A 21,772-nucleotide genomic window follows, 5' to 3' on the forward strand; every position below is an offset into this window, starting at 1 on the left:
AAATTAGTTAAACGAGACTTTCCCACTGTGAGTCCCTATTGGCTGTGCCTGATGGCACTGCTCTTTAAATGCTTTTCAACAGTACCCAGTATAATCTTTTCTGCATTTTTTCCATGCTCCGAGGTTAGACTAACAGGTCTGTGTTTCTCTGGGTCTTTCTTCATGCTCTTTCTCTAAACTGGAATAACATTGACAAGCTGCCAGCCAGCAGGGACCTTCCCAGGTTCCCAAGAACTTAGTTGATCAAGAAGGGTTTTGCCATAACCTCTGCTGGCTTCTTCAATACTCTGGCATGAATACCATCATGCTCCATGGACTTGTGAACATTCAGCTGATACGACTGGTCCTTTTACAGTTTCAGGGTCCCACATTTTGAGTTTGAGAAATACTTTGTAGGAAACTCTGTGAACTCTGTATGTAAAAGGATGTGTTGCCTGGAGCAAATCTAATCTGTGTTGCCAGCTGAAAATCCAGTATATGTAGTTATACCTGGGAAGTGCTTAAGAAGCACCAAGATAATGTTTTATCATAAAAAAATTCATAAACCAGGAGCTTGGCTATTATATTTCTCACATTTTAATTTTTGAATGGCAAGAGTTTTTGTCCTGTTGCATATCCAGCTTTCTTTGCAGAATAAATGTATTGATGCTCTATTGATGCCCTATGTGACATTCTATTAAACCTCTGATATTCCTTTTCCTTTATCAACAGGCTAAACTCACAGTGATTCTTTGACAGGCAGACTTCCTAATTTTCAAGGCCTGGACTTTCCTAGTATTGTCATGTTTGAATAGCCATGAATTTCTGCCATTAGAATTTTAAGTGACATGATGTTATTACCAGTATGCTCTTTAGTTTAATTTGCATGTTTTATCAGCTATATATGCTGAAGCCGTCTCTTTGTTTTATTACCAGAAATGAAAAGACAGCCACAGTAAACCCCCATTTTAGCTGAGTTTAAATACTATTTCCTCAATATAGAGCAACAATTTCTGTGAGTCATCTGGCTGACAAGGTGACTTAGTCTCTGACAGGTCTTAGAAAGTAAACAATTTTTGACCCACTGTTTATTGTCTCTAACACTATTGGATGCTTTTCTCTTGCAGTGCTGAATGTTTCTCATGTATCTCATGTTCTTAATGCCAGCTCTATTTTTGGAATTGCCTTGCCCTCTGCCCTTCCAGCATTATCTATGATGTCCTGCATTTCACTGCTGGGTAAAAGTGCAAGACTAGACTGTAGCTGTCTGCAGAGACAGAGCAATCATCAACAATTTGGAAAGCTACAAATAGTTTGTTTTCTATTAATTCATATTCTCTGCAGTTTTCACAGAAGACATCTTTGCCACAGGCAGTTCTTAGTGAAGTGTGTGTAGTGGAGTCCCATGGTGTAGAGCGGCAATGAGTCCCTAAAATAACAGCGTGAATTGCTGTTTCATAGACATGCACAAATAGACAAACCAGACAATGTCATAGGAGCATGGAATGCTTTAGGTGTGAAGATCTTTAAGATCATCCAGTTCCAACCCTCCTGCCATGGGAAGGGACACCTTCCACTAGACTAAACTTTTAAAAGCCCTGTGTAACCTGGTCTTCAACACTTTGTCCATACTGAAGACAAAAGTGTTAAATGGTACCAATTCCAATATCAACTCCCGAGGAATGACACTTGTCAATGGGGTCCCCTTGGACATTGAGCCATTGACCACAACTCTTTAAATATGACCATCCAGCCAATTTCTTATCCACCAAATGGTCCATCAGATCCATGCCTCTCCAGTTTGGGCCAAAGCTATCAAATTTGCCAGGCACCATTTGCACTTAGTGAAGCCATATTGGATGTCATCAATCACTTCCTTGCTTTCTATTTGCCTTAGCATACTTTCCAGGAGGATCTGCCACATGACCTTGCCAGCTACTGAGGCGAGATTGGTTGGCCTGTAGTTCTCCAGGTCTTTCTTCTTCTCTTTTAAAAATGAGGGTTATGTTTCCTCTTTTCCAATCAGTGGGATTCACTAGACTGCCGCGACTTCCCAAATATGATGCATTGTGGCTTAGACACTTCCTCAGCTGGTTCCCTCAGGACCTGCAGATATATCTCATCGGATCCCATGGATTTGGGCACCTTCTGTTTCCTTAGAATGGTCTCAAACCTAATCTTTGCCTACAGCAGGTGGTTCTTCATTCCCCCAGTCTCTACCTTTGCCTTCCATGACTTGAGCAAGGTAGCTGGAGCTCTTGCTGGTGAAGACCAAGACAGAAAAGCTATTGAGTACCTCAGCCATTTCCACATGTCCTGGATAACCAGGTCTCCTATTTCCTTGCTCTACATTTTCCCTAGTCTTCCTTTCATCACTGAGGTACCTATAGCAGCTTTTCTTGTTTTTCTTGATGTCCCTGACCAGAATTAAATCTCTCAGAGCTTTAGCTTTCCTAACCTGATTGCTGGCTGCTTGTACAATCTCTCTCTATTACTCCCAGGATACCTGTCCTTGCTTCCACCCTCTGTAAGATTCTTTTTTCCTGTGTTTGAGTTTGTCCAGGAGTTCCATGTAGGCCTCCTGGCATTTTTGCCTGATTTTTTCTTTGTCAGGATGTGCTTCTGAGCTTGGAGGAGGAGGTCATTGAATATTAACCAGTGTTTTTGGGCCACTCTTGATCTCCTGAATTCTCCTGCACTGCACAGCTATAGGACCTGGTAACTTGCTTAGGTGACTCTTCTTGCACAATGAGGGTGTGTGCAATTCCTTGTACAAGTGCTGCCTTTGGGAAGCAGAAATAGCTGAGAGGGTTTCCCTCTTTGTGAGCCTGCTGCTCATCCCAGGAGGAGATGCTCACTGAGAGAGCTGTACCAGTGCCCCTCCTCTGGTCTTCTCTCTGCATATCTGGTGCACTGGTGGTGTGTGGGACATTATTTGCTCTGCACTCAGGAGCTGTCTGCCAATGGCTTTAGGACTGATCTCAACAATAGGAAATATTGAGAACTAAATTGTTTTTAATTAAATATAACTTAATTTTGTATTGCTTATCGCATTCTATCTGTGATGGTTTGAAAGGAATAAAGTTTGTGATGAGAAATGACATCTTTATTTACTGTTTCATGCACAAACCATACAAGATGTTGAGCATGCTGAACTTTCTTTAGGCCTTGAAACAGAAATAGACATCTTCAGGCAATGTAAAATTCAAGAATAATTGTTTAGAAATTAGCTTATCTAGGCTAATCGATAAGAGGGTTTAAGAGGGATGAGTAGCATGACTGGTGGGAGGAATGGGGAAAGGGCTGTAATTCTTCATTAAGCCTGTATATTGCTCCATACCAAAAGAACACATGCAGTCAATAAAGCCGAGCATCACTCAGCCATCAAAGTGAAAGCATTTTTCAGAAAGCAGAAGAGATCATACCCCTTGAGGGTGAACTGTGAAATACATTAAAATGACAAATTGGAGGATTAAAAGTCATAACTCTATTGACTACTGAAACTCCTAGACTCTGAGAAAGCATTAATTTTAAGATATATCACAGTTATTTTCTCAAATCTTTTCCTGTTTCATATGTTACTGTTCCACATTTTCTTATTCTTTCTCTTTCCCTTTTTTCCCCATAAACCTCTGAACATGTTAAAAACAAGAGAATGATATTGTCACCTCTCCCCTTCCCAATAACTTTCTCTCTACAGGTACTGATCACATCATTTTTTCAAACCAAGTAGTCACAAAATTATGTTGAACTCAAACCGTTTTTCTGAACTAAGGTGAAGTTGTTTAGCTTTGAAGAATGTTACTGGCTGAGAACTGGTGCTAGATCTGGCTAGAAAGCCTGCCTGCTGTATTTTTGGGCTCTATACCAACTGGCTAATGAAGTCTATGATGCCTTCCTACCAATCTTATTTCACTTTTTGGGGTTTTTTTTATGTTTTTCTTTTCTTTTTTTTTTAAATTGTATTTTATTTGCTAAAGCAATTAAATGAAATCCATGAAACTGCCTGTTCTGGTTTTGACTGGCATGGGATTAATTGTCTTAGTAATAGCTGCTACAGTGCTGTGCTTTGGATTTACTACAAGAATTATTTTGATAACACACTGATGTTCTGGTTGCTGCTAAGTAGTGCTTATCCCCAGTCAAGGACTGTTCATTTTCCCATGCTGTGCCAGGGAGCAGGAGCACAAGAAACTGGAAGGTGGGTGAGGGGGCATAACCAGGAGAGCTGACACAAACTGGCCAAAGGGGCATTCCATACCACAGAATGACACACTCAGTAGGGAGTTGTCCAGTTGTCACCAATTGCTTCTGAGGGATGGGCTGAGCAGCAGTCAGCAGGTAGTGACCAGTTGTATTATACATAATTAATTTATCTTCCACTGTACTCCTTTTGCTGTCATTCATTTTCATTAATATAATAAAAATAAAAATAAAAATCTTATTTGCTATCATGATAATTATTAATTATTGTTATAATATTTTTAAATCATTAAACTGTTTTTTATCTCACCCCATAAGGTTTAATGTTTTTTTCCTGATTATTCTTTCTCTCTAAGGGGAGATGTGGGGGAGTATGAGATGGGAACCACATGGTGCTTAGTTGCTGGCTGGCATTAGAACTTTTGCAAATATTTCTCAGTCAACTAAATCCACATTCTCTGGTAAATATAATGTTGAAATAAGAAGTAAAATAACTCTGATCTGCTTATGAATTCAGAAGCCTGCCAAATGGAGTTTTCTCAATTTTTCCATAATCAATCAGATATTTTTGATTAAAAAAGGATTTGTAATTTTTTGGTTACTGACTCAAGATCTACAGCCATCTTCACTGTGAAGGTCTGGGCATCTTTTACCATCATCTCCAGCGAGAAGAGGAGATACATCTCTGTGCTTTAGCTTTCATGAAATGAAAGGGGAATTGATTTATAGTCACTGTCAGTTCCCTGTAGACCTAGGAGGGTCTCATGGAAGGCACTCAAAACCTGAAGACAGCCTCAGTTTTGTTAGCAGTACTTGTGTCAAGCTTGACCTAATGTCAATAGCTTCTCCTCAGCTATGGGACTGGCACAGTCAGTGGGGAAAAGGGAGCAAAGATCAAGCATATGATGCAAAGAAACTAATTAAGAATAATAACATCAAGAACAAAAAAAATTCCTCCCCCCAATTACTCTTTGGCCTTACTGGTGGTATTAATTGTTTCCTTTAATGAACTTTGTTTATGTTGTGCTGATGGTTGGGTTATGTCTTCTGATTCTCTCTCTTTTCTTCTTGAACCACAGATTCCTGTGCTTCTCAATCTGAGTAAAGATCCAGATGTTAACTTGCCTATGAAACCATTAATCTTCTCATTGGCTATGGGTGCATGCCTTGGAGGTAAGAGTTTATTTGAGAAAGCTGACATAAGGTAACAGCTATGCAATTGTTGCATGTATAAACTGGCACAATTGGTTCAATCATTTTACTGTGTGAGGCATATGGAGAGCCCGATTCAGCTCCTTTGACTTCAAAGCACTCCTGGATGAAGATCCCAGTCAGTTGCTGCTGCTACAATAGGATTTTTGCAGTCTGTGTTTGAAGTCTGTATCTGCATAATCTACAGACATAGAAACAGTCCAGATGGTGCTTATATGGCTCTGATCTTTTGTGAGAGAAAAGACAAAGATACATTTGGCTTTCAGAACAGAAAGCCATCATTGCTCATTGAAAAGACGCAGAAAATGTATAATAGCTAGGATCTGAATGCTTGATTCAAAATCTGCTGAAGTCACTGGAAGGTTTTCTGGCTGCTTTTGGATACAGAAATTATTTCAGTGTCCATTTGCTGACCTATTTATTACTTGTCATTGTAAGAAAAATACTTTTTAAGTCTTTGGGAAATGTACCTTTAATAATGAATCTAACAGCCATTCTTCTATTGCCCATCTTGATGTTAACTGGAATTTTGGTTATTGTCAGTATATTAGCACAAAAGAAGGACATGTTTTTTGACTGTTTTTAATTTTTTTAAATTAAAAAGGTTGCATGTATGTACTGTAGGCCCTGGATTTTGTCTCTATTTTTTCTAAGAACAAAAGAAAATAGCAATCCAGTAGTTTTTAAATTAATACTTACAAGGATTTTTATTTTATATTTTGGAAATGACATGTGGTGAAGATGTTATAATACAATGTTTCCATGTAGCAAGTACACTAAGTGCCATTAAAATATGTAAGTTTTAAATCAAAAATAAAGTTAGTACTATTTTTTACTAAGAATTTTAATGCAAATTACATTGTATTGGCTATGTTTTGATCCCTAAATATTTAGGTAGCTAAGTTATATAAAGTTAAAATAAATAACCTGTTGTTCCACCATGGCTCCTTCTTCCCCTCCATGCCCCTCCAAACAGTTCCTGTGACTCCACAGGGATAAATAAACCCAGTTTTGTGTGCAATATAAGTTCAGGTTTGTTTATTCAACTAAGTGATTGTAAGTACAAGTGACCTTAATACCTAACAATGATTACAGTGATGTAATTTACAGATTGAGTTTTAAGAGCATGTTACAAAGGCAGGACAATTTCACACCAGTTATTAATTTGAGGAATATCTCTTTATGCTTGTCATTACTCATCATTATATTGTGACTTTAATCTGTTCCTCTTTAAAATCAGTGATTGGAATGATCAGCATGTCTTCATATAGATGTTTGCCATAAAAATATTATAGTTCTTCACCTTTTTATAGAACTCAGATTTCTTAGGGGTCTTTTTCAACCTAAATGACACTATGATTCTGTGAATTTGTTGATCACTGAACATACTCTCACTTCATTAAATTCCAGATTAAAAAAAAAAAGCATAAGGAATATAAAGTTAGTCAGATTATGCTGACATATTCTGAATGGGATGTGCTTTACCAGTCTTGGAGCCTTTACCAGTTTCAGCTGACTTTCCTAAACTATCAGTTATCATCTTAATCCAAATTCCTTAAATTTGATTTGCTGAAGGGCTGCCTGGATTTTGAGAGACATCCGTATGTATGCAGTATGAGACAAAATTAAAAATGTAAACAGTAGCATGAGAATGATTTGAATTATAGAGATTAGAGATCCATACAAGGTGCCTAGGTGCTCAGATTCATACAAATATTTGGATAAAAGGTTAGATCATTATCAGCAAAAGCTTAAACTTTCCTGACTGTTCTCCATTAGGATAAAGCTGAGCATATGCTGAGTTATACTGGTAAATGTCTTCTAAGGAGTGTTAGGCTCAAATTTCATGTGCTTCTGGTTTTTCGTTGACGAAAGGCTAATGGACAGGAGCTTATTGTTGGAGAATAAATGTGTGAAAGCTTTAGATTTTAAAGATGCAGCATTGAAAAAGGGGGAGAAAGGGGCTTGTCTTTCTTAAAAAAGGAAGTGTTGGTGGTCCTTAAAGATTATTTCCAAAAGAGAATTCCCATCATCCCTGAAGTGTATGAAGGAATCCTCAAGGTAGGCTAATGCAGTTGCAGAAGGAGTAGATGACAATGATATTGTTACTGCCTGGTGCTTAGGGCAAAAGATTGGATCTTATCTCTGCTTATGCAACCAAGGGAACTTGAGAAACAAGATATTTTGTAGAAGAGTCTTATGAAATAGTACATTACAACTACATATTGTAGAGTTAGCTGTTTAGTACATAATGCAGAACTTCATTTCTGGTAATTTGATAACATTTCTGTAGTTCAGGGTAAACACTGTAATGTGTCTGTAAAGGGAGCATCAGCATTTGTTCCTGTCTTGGAAAACAGCATCCATTTTATCCTAAAAATTTCCAGTGGTTTCAATTACTTTATTCCTATTGCCACAAAGTGCACAGGCAGATACATGTTTGGAAGATGATAGGATGAGAAAAGGCAGTAATTTTCCTTCATTGCTTTAGCTGTTGTCCTGGAAATGAAAGAAGGATGGAGTCAGTCTCAAATAAGATGAAAAGACCTTTGATGGTATAACTGTCATGTTGTTGTCATTGTCTCCCAAAAGAGAGCTGCTGCTGCTATATTTCTGTCTTTCATAGCCTGGTGCTCAGACAAAAGGAGTAAAGGAATATCACATAGATGCTCCTTGTTCTGTGAAGTGTGTCTCTGAGGGTGAGAAGGGATAAAAAATCCTGTCCCTTAATCAAGAAAGACAAGGGCAGTGATGACCATGATGAGTTCCTGGTGAGAGTGTCACAATTTCAAAATTTTTTGATATTGCTCATAGTTGGCCGGTTCTTTTTGGCAGAAATTTTCTTGTTTAGGTCAGATCAGTCTTATACAGTTAAGAAATGAACATGATAATTTTCCAGGGGATCTGATTCTGGAAATTTAGATCTATATTTGTCCCAGGTATCTTTAAGAACTTAAGTAGTAAGTTAGGAGTCTGGCTGCCCCAGCATCCATAGTTAGTGATGGAGATAGTGGTACAGCCAAGGTGTTCATTCCTCCACTGAAATTGCCAGATGATCTTTGCAGAGCTCATTATTAATACACATGCACAACCCTATAAATTCACATCTTCCTGGGAGTTAGTGATCAGGCTGACTAAGTATCTGGAAAAATTGTGTTGTTCATGGGGTTTTTTTAAGTGTGATCCACCAGTATTTCAATTACATGTTAACAATGAAGGGAAAGAAAACAGGAAATATAAAAGGTACTAAAGGAAATATACAAGGAAGAAACTTATGGGGTGCTCTGATGAATATGTATTACTTTAGCATGAGAGGGCTCTGACAAAAGCTTCATTCATTAGTGTTTTGTATTCTAGTACTTGATGGAATTATAACACTCTGGAGACTGACTTTTATGCAGACCTTCCAACAGTGTCTAGGGAATGCTGAAATTCTGGAGAGCAAATGAAGGTTGCTAGCTACAGCAATTTCAGAACAAGAGAAACTTTAATTGCACTTTTTATTTTGGCTCATGACTTTTAAAAGAGCATAAAATAAGGATTCAACTTAAATTTATTAAGTGTACAGTCAGAAATTCACCTGTTAAGATTGTTCAATTGTGTAGAACTAGACTATTTACTGAGCTGAGAGGTTATAGCTAAAATATTATTTGAGGGGTTTTTATACATTTGACATTTAAAGAATTGGCATTTATTTGCCCTTTTATCTCTTTCTCTCTCTCTCTCTTCTTTTTTTTTTCATGATTTATAAACAGTATGCTTTTGAAAAAAAAAATAGCAATATCAAATTATTTTTTGAAAGTTTCTACATTCTGAGACCTCAGTTGCTAGCATAGAAAAGTGCAAAAAGTCCGCTGCGGTGACTATTAATGTGGTCCAGAGGGGGTATTTTTTACAATGTATAGTTTTGCACTATTTTCCTTCTCTGTATATTTTCCTGAAGGACAATACCTGAAAGTCATTACTGTTACAATTCTGCAGAAATAGGCAGTTTCTAGGATGTATTCAGTTGTGCTATTCTGGCCACACAATTCAGTTGAAGGCTCTATGTCAAGACAGGAGGCAAGGAGAGAGGATTGCTGGCACTTTTCTTCTAACCTTACAGGGTCAAAACCCAGGTGTGAATAAAATTCATTATCCACAGGACATTGTGCTAATTACAGCTATTACAGCTATCCCACAGTGTAGCTAAACAGTGGGATTTCTCTCAATAGTCCAGTGCTGTAGCTATTCTGCCTCTCAGCAGTCTTCCTTAGGTCCCTGGTGCAGATGGAGCCTTGCACAGTGGAGTATCACTGATTTATTATTCTGCAGATTCTGCTCAATAAGATCCTAAACTAGGTTTAAAGCTTCAGACACACTGAAGGTATAAAGCTAAAGATATTGTTTATATTCATAAACCAACCCTCCTTCTCTGCAATATGACGAAAAGTTATATCCTTCAGAAAGCATAAAATGTAATAAATATATGATAATTAACATTATAAAGAACTGTAGCTACTTTACTGTTCATTTATAGTTATAATAGATCAAATTTTTATAACACTTGTCAATTGGAAAGATTAAAACATCTACCAAATATGAATGCATGGTGTAAAAATATAGCTGTTATTTAGGAGGAGCAGCTTTGGTTTTGAACTTTATTGTTGTATAAAATGTGCAACTGAAACTGTAGGAAATTTTTTCTGGTAGAGAAAATATACCTACCTGAGCTTGATTTTAACCAAGACATGAATATTGGAAGATCCTATTGGTTCTTGACAAGAAATCCTGGGGCTCAGTTCTATGTCTTATGGGCAAGACAGTCCAGATTCCGATAAACATTTTTTTATCAACATAAAACTCAATTCAAATCAAAGGGAGGCATTGTAAGGAATGAGAGCAATCTTTCAGAATGTAAAGGATATTGCTGCTCTTGACCTTGAAAGACAGGCAAATCAAATAGGGAAATTTAAGAAACACCTCACAGTTTTTATTTGAAGACCTCAGGCCAGTCTTTAGCAACATTATACCTTTAAATTGTACATATCTAGAGGCATGTTTTTTATATGTCTTCCACTAATATCTAATTTGGTTTCTAAATGTACCTTGCATTGTTTCTATGATGTTTGCAGTGATGGAAATTAATTCAACAGTGGCTGCTGTCCATTAAATGGTAGTACTCTTTTCTTGTTCTTAATGATGAGCTCATTCAGATGTAACCTGAAAGTTTTTGGGATTTGTTGTATCGTGAAAAACATTAGATATAAGCATGAGGACTCTTTTCACTCAATTAATACCTGAGAGCCCCAACTGTCCTTTTGCTCTTTTCTGTAAGAGCCAGAATCTGTAACCTTCTATAAAAATCCAGTTGCTCTTTTCCTTAGCCCTTTAATTACATACAAGCTCTGAGATATCTTCGTGCTTTTTCAGTGTGAAGTTCTTAAAGCCCAGCAGTGCTGAAAAGTCCCTGGTGTGAGACCCAGGCTTGTTTCCAGACTCCTTGCAACTAAAGGATATTATCTAAGATTGCCAAAGATTGTCCCCTGGGGCATGGAAGACATGCAGAAGAAAATTTTGAGCCTAAAATATAAAACCAGGAAAAACTGAGTGTGATCATTTGACAGACATATCTTTGTCTGTATGAAGGCACTATCAGACATAAGTTTGGTTTTAAGATATTGAGTTAATACGGAAAATAATCCCCATAATGAAACTAGTATATTTTTTTCAGCAAGGACATTTTTCTAAGCTTGAAAAGAGTTACCTTGGCAGACATGCATATGTAGATATATGCATACCATTAAGGGTGAAATATGAAGCCTATGGGGTAAAGGATAGTGTTTCAGCTGCACTGATGAGAATTTATAGTTTGGATGGTCTTAGACTTTAAATTGGAAATAAGACAGCTATGTGTAATATTGATTTAGAAAATAAATTTATACCAAACACCAAATTCACTTGATTATAATGCTTACATTACTGATGACTTTGAAATGCTTCAATTAATGGTTTTCAACCTGTGTAAAATAACTGCAAGCTATAAAGTTCTGCAAATCAGAGATAGGATAATGATCAGACACAACACTGGGGCTCCTAGGAAGTATATATGGAGATGCCTTTAATTTTCTTTACCTGCTTTGTGCATTTCTTTATTATAAATGACAGAAAGTTCTTTCCAGGAGCTTTAGCCACTTCTGTTTTCACAATTATATGGAATAGGCAAACTGATTTTGTTGCATCAGTGAGTTGCTGCAGTCTGAGAATAGCTGTCAGCAGAAGAGTTATATTCAGAAGGTAGCACTTGGAATATCAGGCAGAATAAGGCAGGGAAGCTACAGCAGGACTCAAAACACTTAAGTGCAGAATATAATACTGGATTATCTACTTTTCTTCCTCTCCAGACACTTTCCAGGCAATGCCCCCTCTTCTGCACCTTGAGGAGGAAAAAAATCTTGCAATATTCATATTGATTTATATTGACAAATCAGATAATCTGTATGACACTAAGGAAAGTTATAATCATGGTCTAGATATTATTTATATAGATATTGATAAATCTATTCAACACAGTTATCTTCAAAGTATATTATGATAAATAATGAATAATGTACTCATATGCTAGGTTTCTGTATATGAAATGTTTTTTCAATATTTCAATATTTGTCCCCATTAACATGACATGTGGCAAAGCTATGAAACTGAGACATAGTTTTAGTCTTTGAATCTAAAAATGAGAGATGAAATATGTGCAGCATTAAAAATATGAAATAAGTGCAGTATTAAAAACATTAAGTGAAAGCTACTTGAATATGTATCTCAGGGCATAGGGGAATGGAGTGTCAGACAGCTGGCACTATCCATCATTATAATTGTATTTTTTACACTTGCACTGGGTGGGTTGACTCTGAGGAGAAAAGTGGCTTTAGTGGTCACCCCAGATTTTATGTATTTTTTAGAGATGTCTGGATTTCATAGAAGTTTATGAATTTCTTTAGGTCACTAAAGTAACAAGTGCAGGATGTTCAGCAACTCACCTTATTTATTTCACACTTCTGATAGAAGAATGGCAAATTTAAATTTCACCTTTTCCTCTCTTAGCAAAAAGGAAACAATGAGCATTTACTAGTGTAATTCTTATACAGCTGTCCTGCTGGTGGTGTTGTAGTGGTAAATGTAGTGGTTTGTAGAGAAAAAGTGGTAAATTTCACCTGATTGAAAGCATTGTGTTGAATGCAGCTCAATGACATTTTTTTGAAAACTGAACTCAAAACTTTCATTCATGTTCTTTCATTTTTTCGCCTACAATGTCCATGTTTAGGCATTTATGTAGAAATATACCATCAAAATGTTTCCAAAACAGTAAAATCAAAAATCTTGGTATCAGAAGACTGCATTTTATCACAAATACAAATATTAGGTGAGTTCATGCATGCCTATGACTTGATGTCCCTTTTAGGGACTGCTACTGTTCAACTGGCCTTGATTCTCTTTATTGATGACAACGTTTGATTATTAATTTTTATACATTAAAAAGATTAAGTTATTCAAGTCTTGCCTGTTATTAGAAGGTATTCAAGACTTGTGGACATTGAACAGGTGAATATAATTGTGGATTTCTTTTTTTTTAATGAGGCAAATCTGTATTACTTTTGTGTGAAACTGAAAATTTATCAAAGCTATGAAGGCTATCTTCTATAAGGCTAATCAAAACCAGAACTAGTCAGTGTTCATTTTGGCAGACAGATTTGTTGCATTTTCTCAGCCTGTGCTTTAAGTAGAGAATCTGCTGTGGAAAGGAAGCCAGGCACATCAGTCTGCCTTTATTTTACAATATAAATTATATGGGAGAGTGCACAGGATTTTCTTTTAAAAATGCCTTGGAAGTAAGGAGCTGGTTTCCTTCAGTAAGTTTTACTTTGATACTGTAACGGAATAGTTCATTACAGCAAAAAGCAGGGCTGAGAATCCTCACCCTAAAATTATTCATGACTGTGGAAAATTTCTTGTTTCAGAAAGAGAATCCTTGTCTGGACAAAGCAGAACCGTTGTCCTGTATAAAACTGGGCCTGTCACAGATGCTTACTAGAGGCTAGGGAAAAGCTGTTCTCAGAGCTTGTGTTGGCACAAAAATAGCGTAGTTTTTTACTTCTGCATTAGCTGTCCCAAGATACAGGAGAGAGAAAATGCAGAAGGCTTCTTGGTTAAGCACAGGTGTAGGGGAAATGGTCTGTAATTTTCACACCAAAACAAACTTTTCTGTTAGCCATCCATTTGGTTGTTACCCAAGGTACTATCTCCTTCATATACAAGGAAGTTACTCTTATGATCGTTGCTCATGCTAGGCCAAACAGCTTTGTTAGTGATAATCCCTTCCCTTTGATTTCTCAGTGCTTTGAGTAATAAACACTAATCCTGCCAGGCAGTTTGAGGTGATTCTCCAAGTGAACACATTAACTCAGCAAACAAAAGGGTTAGGCTTGCTCTTGAGGGGGCAATACCAAAGGGACTCCTGAGAATTAACAGCATTTAGATATAATAAATGTGCTGCTGACAAGTAAAAATCAACATTGAGGATGAGGCTTGAAGTCAGAGGATGCACATTATTGATTCAAACTCACTCCCTTTTCTTGCTGTGATTCTAATCTGATTTCCCAGCCCCCTTTTTCAGTAAGCCTAGTTGGTTCTCCCAGCATTGATTTTCAGTGCATTGCAGGTTACAGTGACTTTTGAGCAAACTCTCTCTGCTGAGGAGGAGGCTGTCTGGGCCCATGAGAGGTGCATTGTGTGTGGTGTGCAAGGTCTGGGTTCAGATTTGGCAGTCTCTGAAGGAGCCAAGTAGCAAAGTGCTGGGTTGTGAAGAAGTAGCTACAAATGGAAGAAGAAGGCTGGAAGAAGCAAGGTTAGTGGATACTGCAGGTATCAAATCAGGCTTACCAAACCTTGACAACATCTTCCTGCTTGTAGCTCTAAGTTAGCTGGGGATGAAAGGGCACATTTTAATGTGTGGGTCTTGGATATTTCTAGATAGCTTTATTCTTAACTAAAACTTAAATACTGTCTCACACTTGGGGTTGATTTCACATTCCCTAAAGATATTCAAAGTTATTTGCCTTGAGAAATATCAGAAAGAAGATCTTATATCACCTTTTCTAGACAGAAGCAGTAGAAGACCTTCTACTTTGTTTCTGAAATGATTGTGCAGAGCTAGGGCAGCTCCATGGAAAAAGGATTACAATCTGTGAGGATTCCTCTGTTGTAGTATAAGCAGTTAATTAGAATTTCTATTATTTTCATTAAGAAAAAGGTCTCTCTTGATTTCATGCTTATGAACTATTAAGTATAGTTAATATTGACAACAGTGTATGTAGTCTGTCAAGGAAAAAAGGAAGAAGAGATATTCAGAATAAAATGCACTACTCGTTCATAGATATCACAGACTACTGACATTAGAAATATCACAATTCATTGTAGTGAATCCAGTTCCTCAGTAACCATCTGCCTTGTGATAAGGGGTGAGTAGGAGTCATCAACAAAGTTACAATAGGAGTCCTCAAACCAGACTGGTTATTGCAATGTGTTGAGACAGTTGACCCATGTGTTATTTTGTTTTGAGCATATAAACAAGCAAGCAGGAGCCTTCTTAAGCTGAATTGTTCTTAAGATTGCAGGTGATGTGAAGATGAAGTCAAGACTGAGTGAAGTCCTAAAAAATGTCTAGTCTTAATTTGCATCAATCAGAATGAATTTAATGTATAGGTTTCTGTGTACAGTAACTTAGGCTTGAGTTTTCCATGATTCAGAGAGTTATGGTGTTGCTATTTCACTACTGAGTTAAACCCGTGCCGTGGAGACGGATGTTCCTGGGTGGTGAAACAAAAGTTTGCTTCTGTTGTTAATTTGAGTGCAGTTCTTTGAAGCCTGCTGAGCCAGTGCCTAATTAAACTGCACACATGCTCCAAACAAATGAAAAAGTAATGCTGTTCCTCACAGATAACATTTAAGGTGACGATTTCTTCTCGACTGAAATCTACTTGGGGAAATCAATTCACTGCTGAAGCAGAAACTCTTTCCATAATACTGCATTATGTGAAGGCATTACTATAGCCCATGCAGTATAGGAGAGCTTGTGCTGTTTGGAGATCTCGACTGTATCTAGTCAGAGCCATGGGACAAGCACAGTTTCAGTCTCATTTCTTTAATTTGAAGCCAGAGCTATATTCCTTGTCTGCGGTAACATTATTCTGAGAGTGATGATTGGTTGTGCTACACATAGAGCAGAAATCTCTTATGAAATGTTTGGATGCTGTAGACTAGTGATTAGTTTGGAATTGAAAATTCCTGAAGTGTTCCTTCCTGACTCCTCTAATTACATCAGCTGTATTCATTTGTTCTGTTTTCACATTAAGCCACACACCTTGTGCCTTGGTTTCTCATGGCAGTTACCTACCAGGAAAGCTGTTCAAGTTCAGTTTTGTATTTTAAAATGTGCAGTAAAGTAATTTGGATATACTTTGAGGCAAAAAGAGAGAGGGCAAGGGAAACAAGCTGTGTGATGTTTCTAATGACCAGAGCTAGACACTATTTTTTAAAGATTTCTGTACCTCTTATGATGTTAATAATTCTTTTTTTCTCCACACCTAAAGCACCTGTGGAGGTGGTTTTCTGTGTATGAAAAGAAGCTGAGGTTACAAAAAATTCTTGGTGTCTCACAAGGATGATCACAATAGTTTTATGATCAATAAGGATACGTCCTTGTATTGATGGGCAGTTTCAGCAACATCAGCAGAGCTCCTCAGAGACAGTCAGGATATCTCTGCACTGAGCTCCAGCTCCTTTGCAGTGTAAAAGCCTTAAAAACAGCAAGTAGGAAGCAGGTCACCTAGCACAGCTCCTAGGAGAGCAGAAAGAAAAGGAATTTAAAAAAACATAGAGGGATAATTAAAAATAAAAAAATAAAATGTCTATTTGGGACTAGAGGGAGTGGGAAGGGAGCACTTTTCTCATCTCAAGAAATCTCCAACATTTCTGTGACTTCCTTATTCCATTGTGGTATCTGCTCAAGAGCTGCTGATGAGAAAATAAAACCAGTCTGTTGTTCTTAATAGGTGTTGCTTAGGCCACTCACCTGAAACAATAGATACCTTTGTTCTGATCTCTACTCTGGGATGGAAATCTGAGTTTGCTGCCTAACGTGTGTTGATAATAATTGACCATCCTGGAATAAAAAAGACTCCTGCATTTTCTTTGGACTCAATTGGAAAAAAAATTGTCATATCAGGGCTTTTTATTGGAAAGCTTTGGCTTTCAAGAAGTCAACTAAAAATAATAATAAAAAAGTCCTGAGTGACTTCTGGGGTTTATTTTTTTCCCTCAGATTTGTTACTCTGTCACTATAATGACCAGTCAGCACCATCTGAATTATAGCACTTAATTTTATTTTAATTTAAGAGTGTTATATTATTTTTTTAATAATATTTTTAGATATCTGCTAATTTTGTGTGCACTTTCAGGTGCAGAAGGCCATAACAGTACCATGTGTGAATACTTTGAGGGAATAATTCTTCTGCCTTTATTCTGAGATAATTTTTGGTATACTGATCTCTGGGTGACCCGAAACATTTACTGAATCAAAACAATTAACCAGAGCATTAATTACATTATGATCTGTTTCTCTCAAAGTCAGACCAGAAGAGTTTCTATGGAGCTAAAATTTTTAACAGAACTAAAGTAAGAAGAGTAACTACATGCCAATGGGAGGAAAGGAAGGCTCCTGCTTAGAATAATGGATTGTTAATGTAGTGATGTATGGCAAAAGAGATGACTTACTTAGTACAAAAAAAAATCTCATAGATTGTTACCTTTGTTCAAAACTTCAGTTAAAGAAAAGCATGTAGGAGTCACTGTCACTTCCTGAGTCGTGCCTTAGATCAGAAACATTTGCAGGAGCCATCTGCTTTGTGGAAGTCAAGTATGCAGCATGGATAAGTCTGAGGTATGACTCATGGGAATGATATAGAAAATGGGTCAGTCTTTCTGAGGTCTGAATAGCTGACTTCATTGTGAGATTGTTAAAAGTTTAGCGAAAATTAATTTCTGGAAAAGGCTTGGGAGAAGAGAAGTGAGGATAGATGTGCATTATAAATTGGCAAATTGTTTTTATTTTTCTTTGCTGTGTTCCTCTCGTGTGGGGGCTCGTATGAGGTAATTTGGTGAACTTCACTGAATAAAATTATGTTTGAAGAACCATGGTGATTGGGTAAACAAAGTCTTTGATCCTTTTGTCTTTAGGAGAGAGACCTGAAACAGATCCATTCCCCTTCATTGTCACACTTACGTTGTTTTAATTGCTATTAAAAAACTCCAAAAAAAATCTTACAAATTACTTAATTTATCAATAAAGAAAAACACTACAGTGTCAACATCAAGTTGGCATTAGGAAAAAGGTATCCATTTTTCTTAGCATTCTCACACTATCTTATCTTTTCACCTCATCTGATGGCACCTTCTAGTTAAGTAAAACTGAAAATCAACATGTTTATCTGAATGCAGATCTCTGGTGTTATATTTTTATTGGTACTATGTTCCTTCCCTATTTTTTTTGGCCTAAGTAGAACCAGGGCGTAATACTAGGTTTATATTTCAAAGCATGAAGCTATTTATAGGATGTGGAGGTATTGACTGTATGTTTCTTTCCAAACCTATATACAACAGAAATTGATTTTTCATTTTGTAATGAGTACATCTTAGGCCTTCAACACAGAAAAACAGAGGAGGAGTAAGAAAGAGACCACAACTATAAACTGATCTTTGTTCTCTGAACTGCAGGTAATGGAACATTGATTGGAGCATCTGCAAATGTTGTTTGTGCTGGAATTGCTGAACAGCATGGTTATGGCTTCTCTTTCATGGAATTCTTCAGGTACATTTTTAAACTTCTCACATCCAATCTGGTTTTGTTGTTTTTTTATTCTCTCTTGGCGAACAATGAATCTTCTAAGGAAAACAATCTAGAGAAAGGGTCTATAAAAGATACTTGTGTTCCTGATTTGGTTTTGGCAACTGAAATGCAGATGGCAGACAAATCACTTTATTTTTGTATAATGTTGATAGAATGCATGAAGCTCATGGGAGCACAGTGGAACTCCAGGAGAAACAAAGCCTTCGAAATTCCTGCTTTGATCACCCTCAATCATCAGCTTTGTAGAAATTGTAAATTATTGCTTTATTGTAAAATGCAGTTTAAACCTAGTTTCTCATCTTCACATATTCATGGATGTTCTATCATCGGAGAAACTGGAATGTCCTAATTTAGACTGAGTTGATTTTTATTCCATGATCCCACACGTAAACTATTTACTTAAAAGTAGTTACTTCTTTTGACCAGCTTCTTAGGAACTATGAATGAAATTGTGATGAGCATCCAGGTTGGCTCAACTCAAGTTGTTGCCTAATAATTGTTTAATTAATAATTAATAGATGTTTTTAATAGTGGAGTTTTCTTTGCAGGTAATTCATCAGCAGGTTTTTAAGGGACAAGGTGTACTTAATGCATACAAAAATTTAATATTTTTCCAAATACTTCCCGTTTTTGAGACTGTGGTTTGAAAGATGTAAATGGAAACTGGTAAATAAGGACAAAACACAAAGTTCAAGTTTAAAGTGTAGTTGATTTAGCTAAGACATAATTCCTTGCTTCTTTTTTCTGCATATTTAGGGCAAAGGATACTGTTAAGCTCACACCAATTTGTTTTTTCTCTTTACTTTGTTTAAATTGTTTATTATAGTGTGTCAGCTCCGTCAGCTTTTTTCTAAACTGATTACCTCAAAGCCCTCAAACCCGTGTTATTAATATGATTAATCGACCAAGTTTTGGTTGTCAGGATCTTTGAGACTGCAGAACAGTCTTATGTAGCAATAGCTTAAAAAAGTCTTATAGCAATAGCTAACAGATTTCCTGGAAATCAAGCCCTTGCACAAAAAAAAAAGGTAATGCAGTAATAATGGGCTGGTGGATTGCACTGTTCATGTTTCACAGATTTTAACCTTGGCATTTGGAGATTTAACTTGTATGTAGCATTAACAGTGTGTCTTCCATGTAGATTTTGTATTGAAATGCTCTTAAAACTTCTATGAGACTGACTGAGAAAACAAAGATGTAAAGCCTGGCTAATCTCTTCAGCAGTGTTTACTGGAACACATCCTTTGGTACTGATGACAGCAGACAGATGCTCTGAAATTGCCTTCTATACATATGCTTTTGGTGGAACTGATTGCTGGGAAAGGCTGTAGCCACCTTGAACAAAGATGTGAGAACAGAATGCATAGTGGTCTCAGAGAGATAGCAATGGATATTTATTAGCAGAAAGAACATAAAAGCTCACTTTTCTGGCTGCCTTTTAATCACTGAACAGGCAGACCATGATCTTCTTGACAATTTGCGTTAGGAAAATACTCGTTTCAGTCAAATGTTCACAAGTTGAATATATTTTAAGGCTTCTCCTGGCGTCAAGAGGTGTTTTGTATATCTCTTGAAGATTTTGATTTTGCTTACTTTTATTTATGAAGGTTGCGTCAAAGTATAAAGTGAATTTTCTGCATTTCTTCCCTGTTAGCCCAAGATTACTCAATAGGTTTCACATCCCCATTGAGAGGTCCTCTGCAGTGCTTCTCCCAGTAGACACACAGATTTTTACCCTCTCATCTTGCAAACCCTTGGGAGTCAGCAGAGAAAAATCATGGATACCTTGTGTGGGGAGATGATGATCCTCTGCTGGCTGACTTTTGTTAAGATGTCTTTTATCAGCCTGAGCTGGTGTTGTTCTGCCCTTCCCAAGTGTCTCTGCACAGGAAACCCATGCCATGTCTGTCTCAAGTGGTGTCACACAGCAGAGCACTCTACTTCCAATACACTTCCTTCCTAGCTGCCTGCATGCTAAGCCAAATCATGCAAACGTGTTTAGGGGAGGCCTTTGCTAGCAGCAGCTTTTTTGAAAACCCTATTTTGACACAGTGGTCTGTAAGAGGAGTTTCAGAGTGGGTTGATAAGCTTGTCTGGTGAGTTCACCTTGATACAACAGAGGGCGAGATTCTACGGAAGCTGTGGGTTCCTCATGTCCATGCTGTGTGGGTTCCACAATGCCTCTCTGTGCAGGGAGAGAAAAAGGCAAGAAGCAGGTTCCTTGCTCTGTAAGAGGGTTTGTGGGCTCATGACCCTTTCCTCTGTGTGTCTTTCCACGGTGGCACTTGGTGTGGGTTGAGGTTTCTCTTCTCTTTTTAAGAAGGTTGCAGAGGCAACCTGGCAGATGTGTTGTGCAATGCTATTCTGCTGCCCAGCCAGAGCCAGAGGTGGCCAGGCGTGATAACTTGCCTAGAGTGCTGAGGTCTTACCAGCTTGATGTGCTTCTCTCTGAGTGCCTTCCTCAGAAGAAATCCCATGCTGGGGAGTTCTGTGTGTCTGTCAGAACAGCAACTAATTGCTTCTTTCCCTGGATCAAGAGTCCTACTGCCTCAAGGACCTGGTCCTCCACAGATGGATGTAAGGGGAGACAGGTCTGGTGTCCCGTTCTCACCATCCAAGCCACTCAGGCCATGTGCTGGAAGTGTTGTGCCTGTAAGGTGGTTCCAGTAGGACGGCATTTAGGTGGGAAAGATTATACTGAGAAAGAAGAGGGAATGGAATAAGGTTCCCTCTCTGTGCTGAAGCACCATAAAGCAGCCTGGTGTTCAGAGTACACTGCTGGTTGAGGAGATACCAGGTCATATCCATGCATGCCTGGCTGTGAATGTGCTGGCAAGTGTCACCAAATATCTCACCCAGAACACATTCAGATCTTGTTCCCTTCTCTGACATTACCCATCAACACATGCACCACTTCTGTCTGAACAGTGCTCACAAGGGAAAGAGCAAGATTGCCTGTGAGAAAAGATCATTTGGCTGTCATGAATTCTGCTTCTGTTTTCAGACCCTGTGAGGTTTTTTGATTATTCATTATGTTCCACTGCAATAAAAAGATTCACAAATCATTTAGCATATACAATATTGTAGTAAGTTTAATTTATCATCATGAATTTTTTTTTATCCTTGAATCTGTTAGACATGTTGGTAGAAAAAGAGAAAGGATATCCTACTGGTACATCAGCATCAAAAGGAAGAATAGGGCTTATATGAGACTCCTTGAATGGGGAAAGGACCTGCTGACAAGGGATGTGGAAAAGGCAGTCGTTCCCAGTGTGATCAGCTGCACAAAAGCCTGCTGGAGACCAGTCACTAATGCTGTTCCCCAGGCTTCTTATTTGTCCCAGTAGTACCTTCCAAGCTCAGCCACTTAGGGATTCAGCTTTTAACAAGCCCCACAAATATGAAGGCAAATAGTGAGTGACTGCCACTGGATGATTC

The 21,772-nt window shown here is 37.7% G+C and overlaps 1 protein-coding gene across 1 annotated transcript in view; it reads left to right on the plus strand.

Moving 5' to 3' along the window:
- The window catches only part of OCA2 (OCA2 melanosomal transmembrane protein), a 159,409-nt gene that overhangs the window by 104,251 nt on the left and 33,386 nt on the right, over positions 1–21,772 (plus strand). Inside the window, exons 21-22 of the mRNA XM_066571574.1 lie at positions 5,262–5,355; positions 18,202–18,295. Of these exons, the coding sequence (XP_066427671.1) occupies positions 5,262–5,355; positions 18,202–18,295 (188 nt within the window). The remainder of the gene's footprint in view (positions 1–5,261; positions 5,356–18,201; positions 18,296–21,772) is intronic.

The sequence above is a fragment of the Molothrus aeneus genome, chromosome 2 (genome assembly GCF_037042795.1).
Source record: "Molothrus aeneus isolate 106 chromosome 2, BPBGC_Maene_1.0, whole genome shotgun sequence".
Classification (NCBI taxonomy): Eukaryota; Metazoa; Chordata; class Aves; order Passeriformes; family Icteridae; genus Molothrus; species Molothrus aeneus.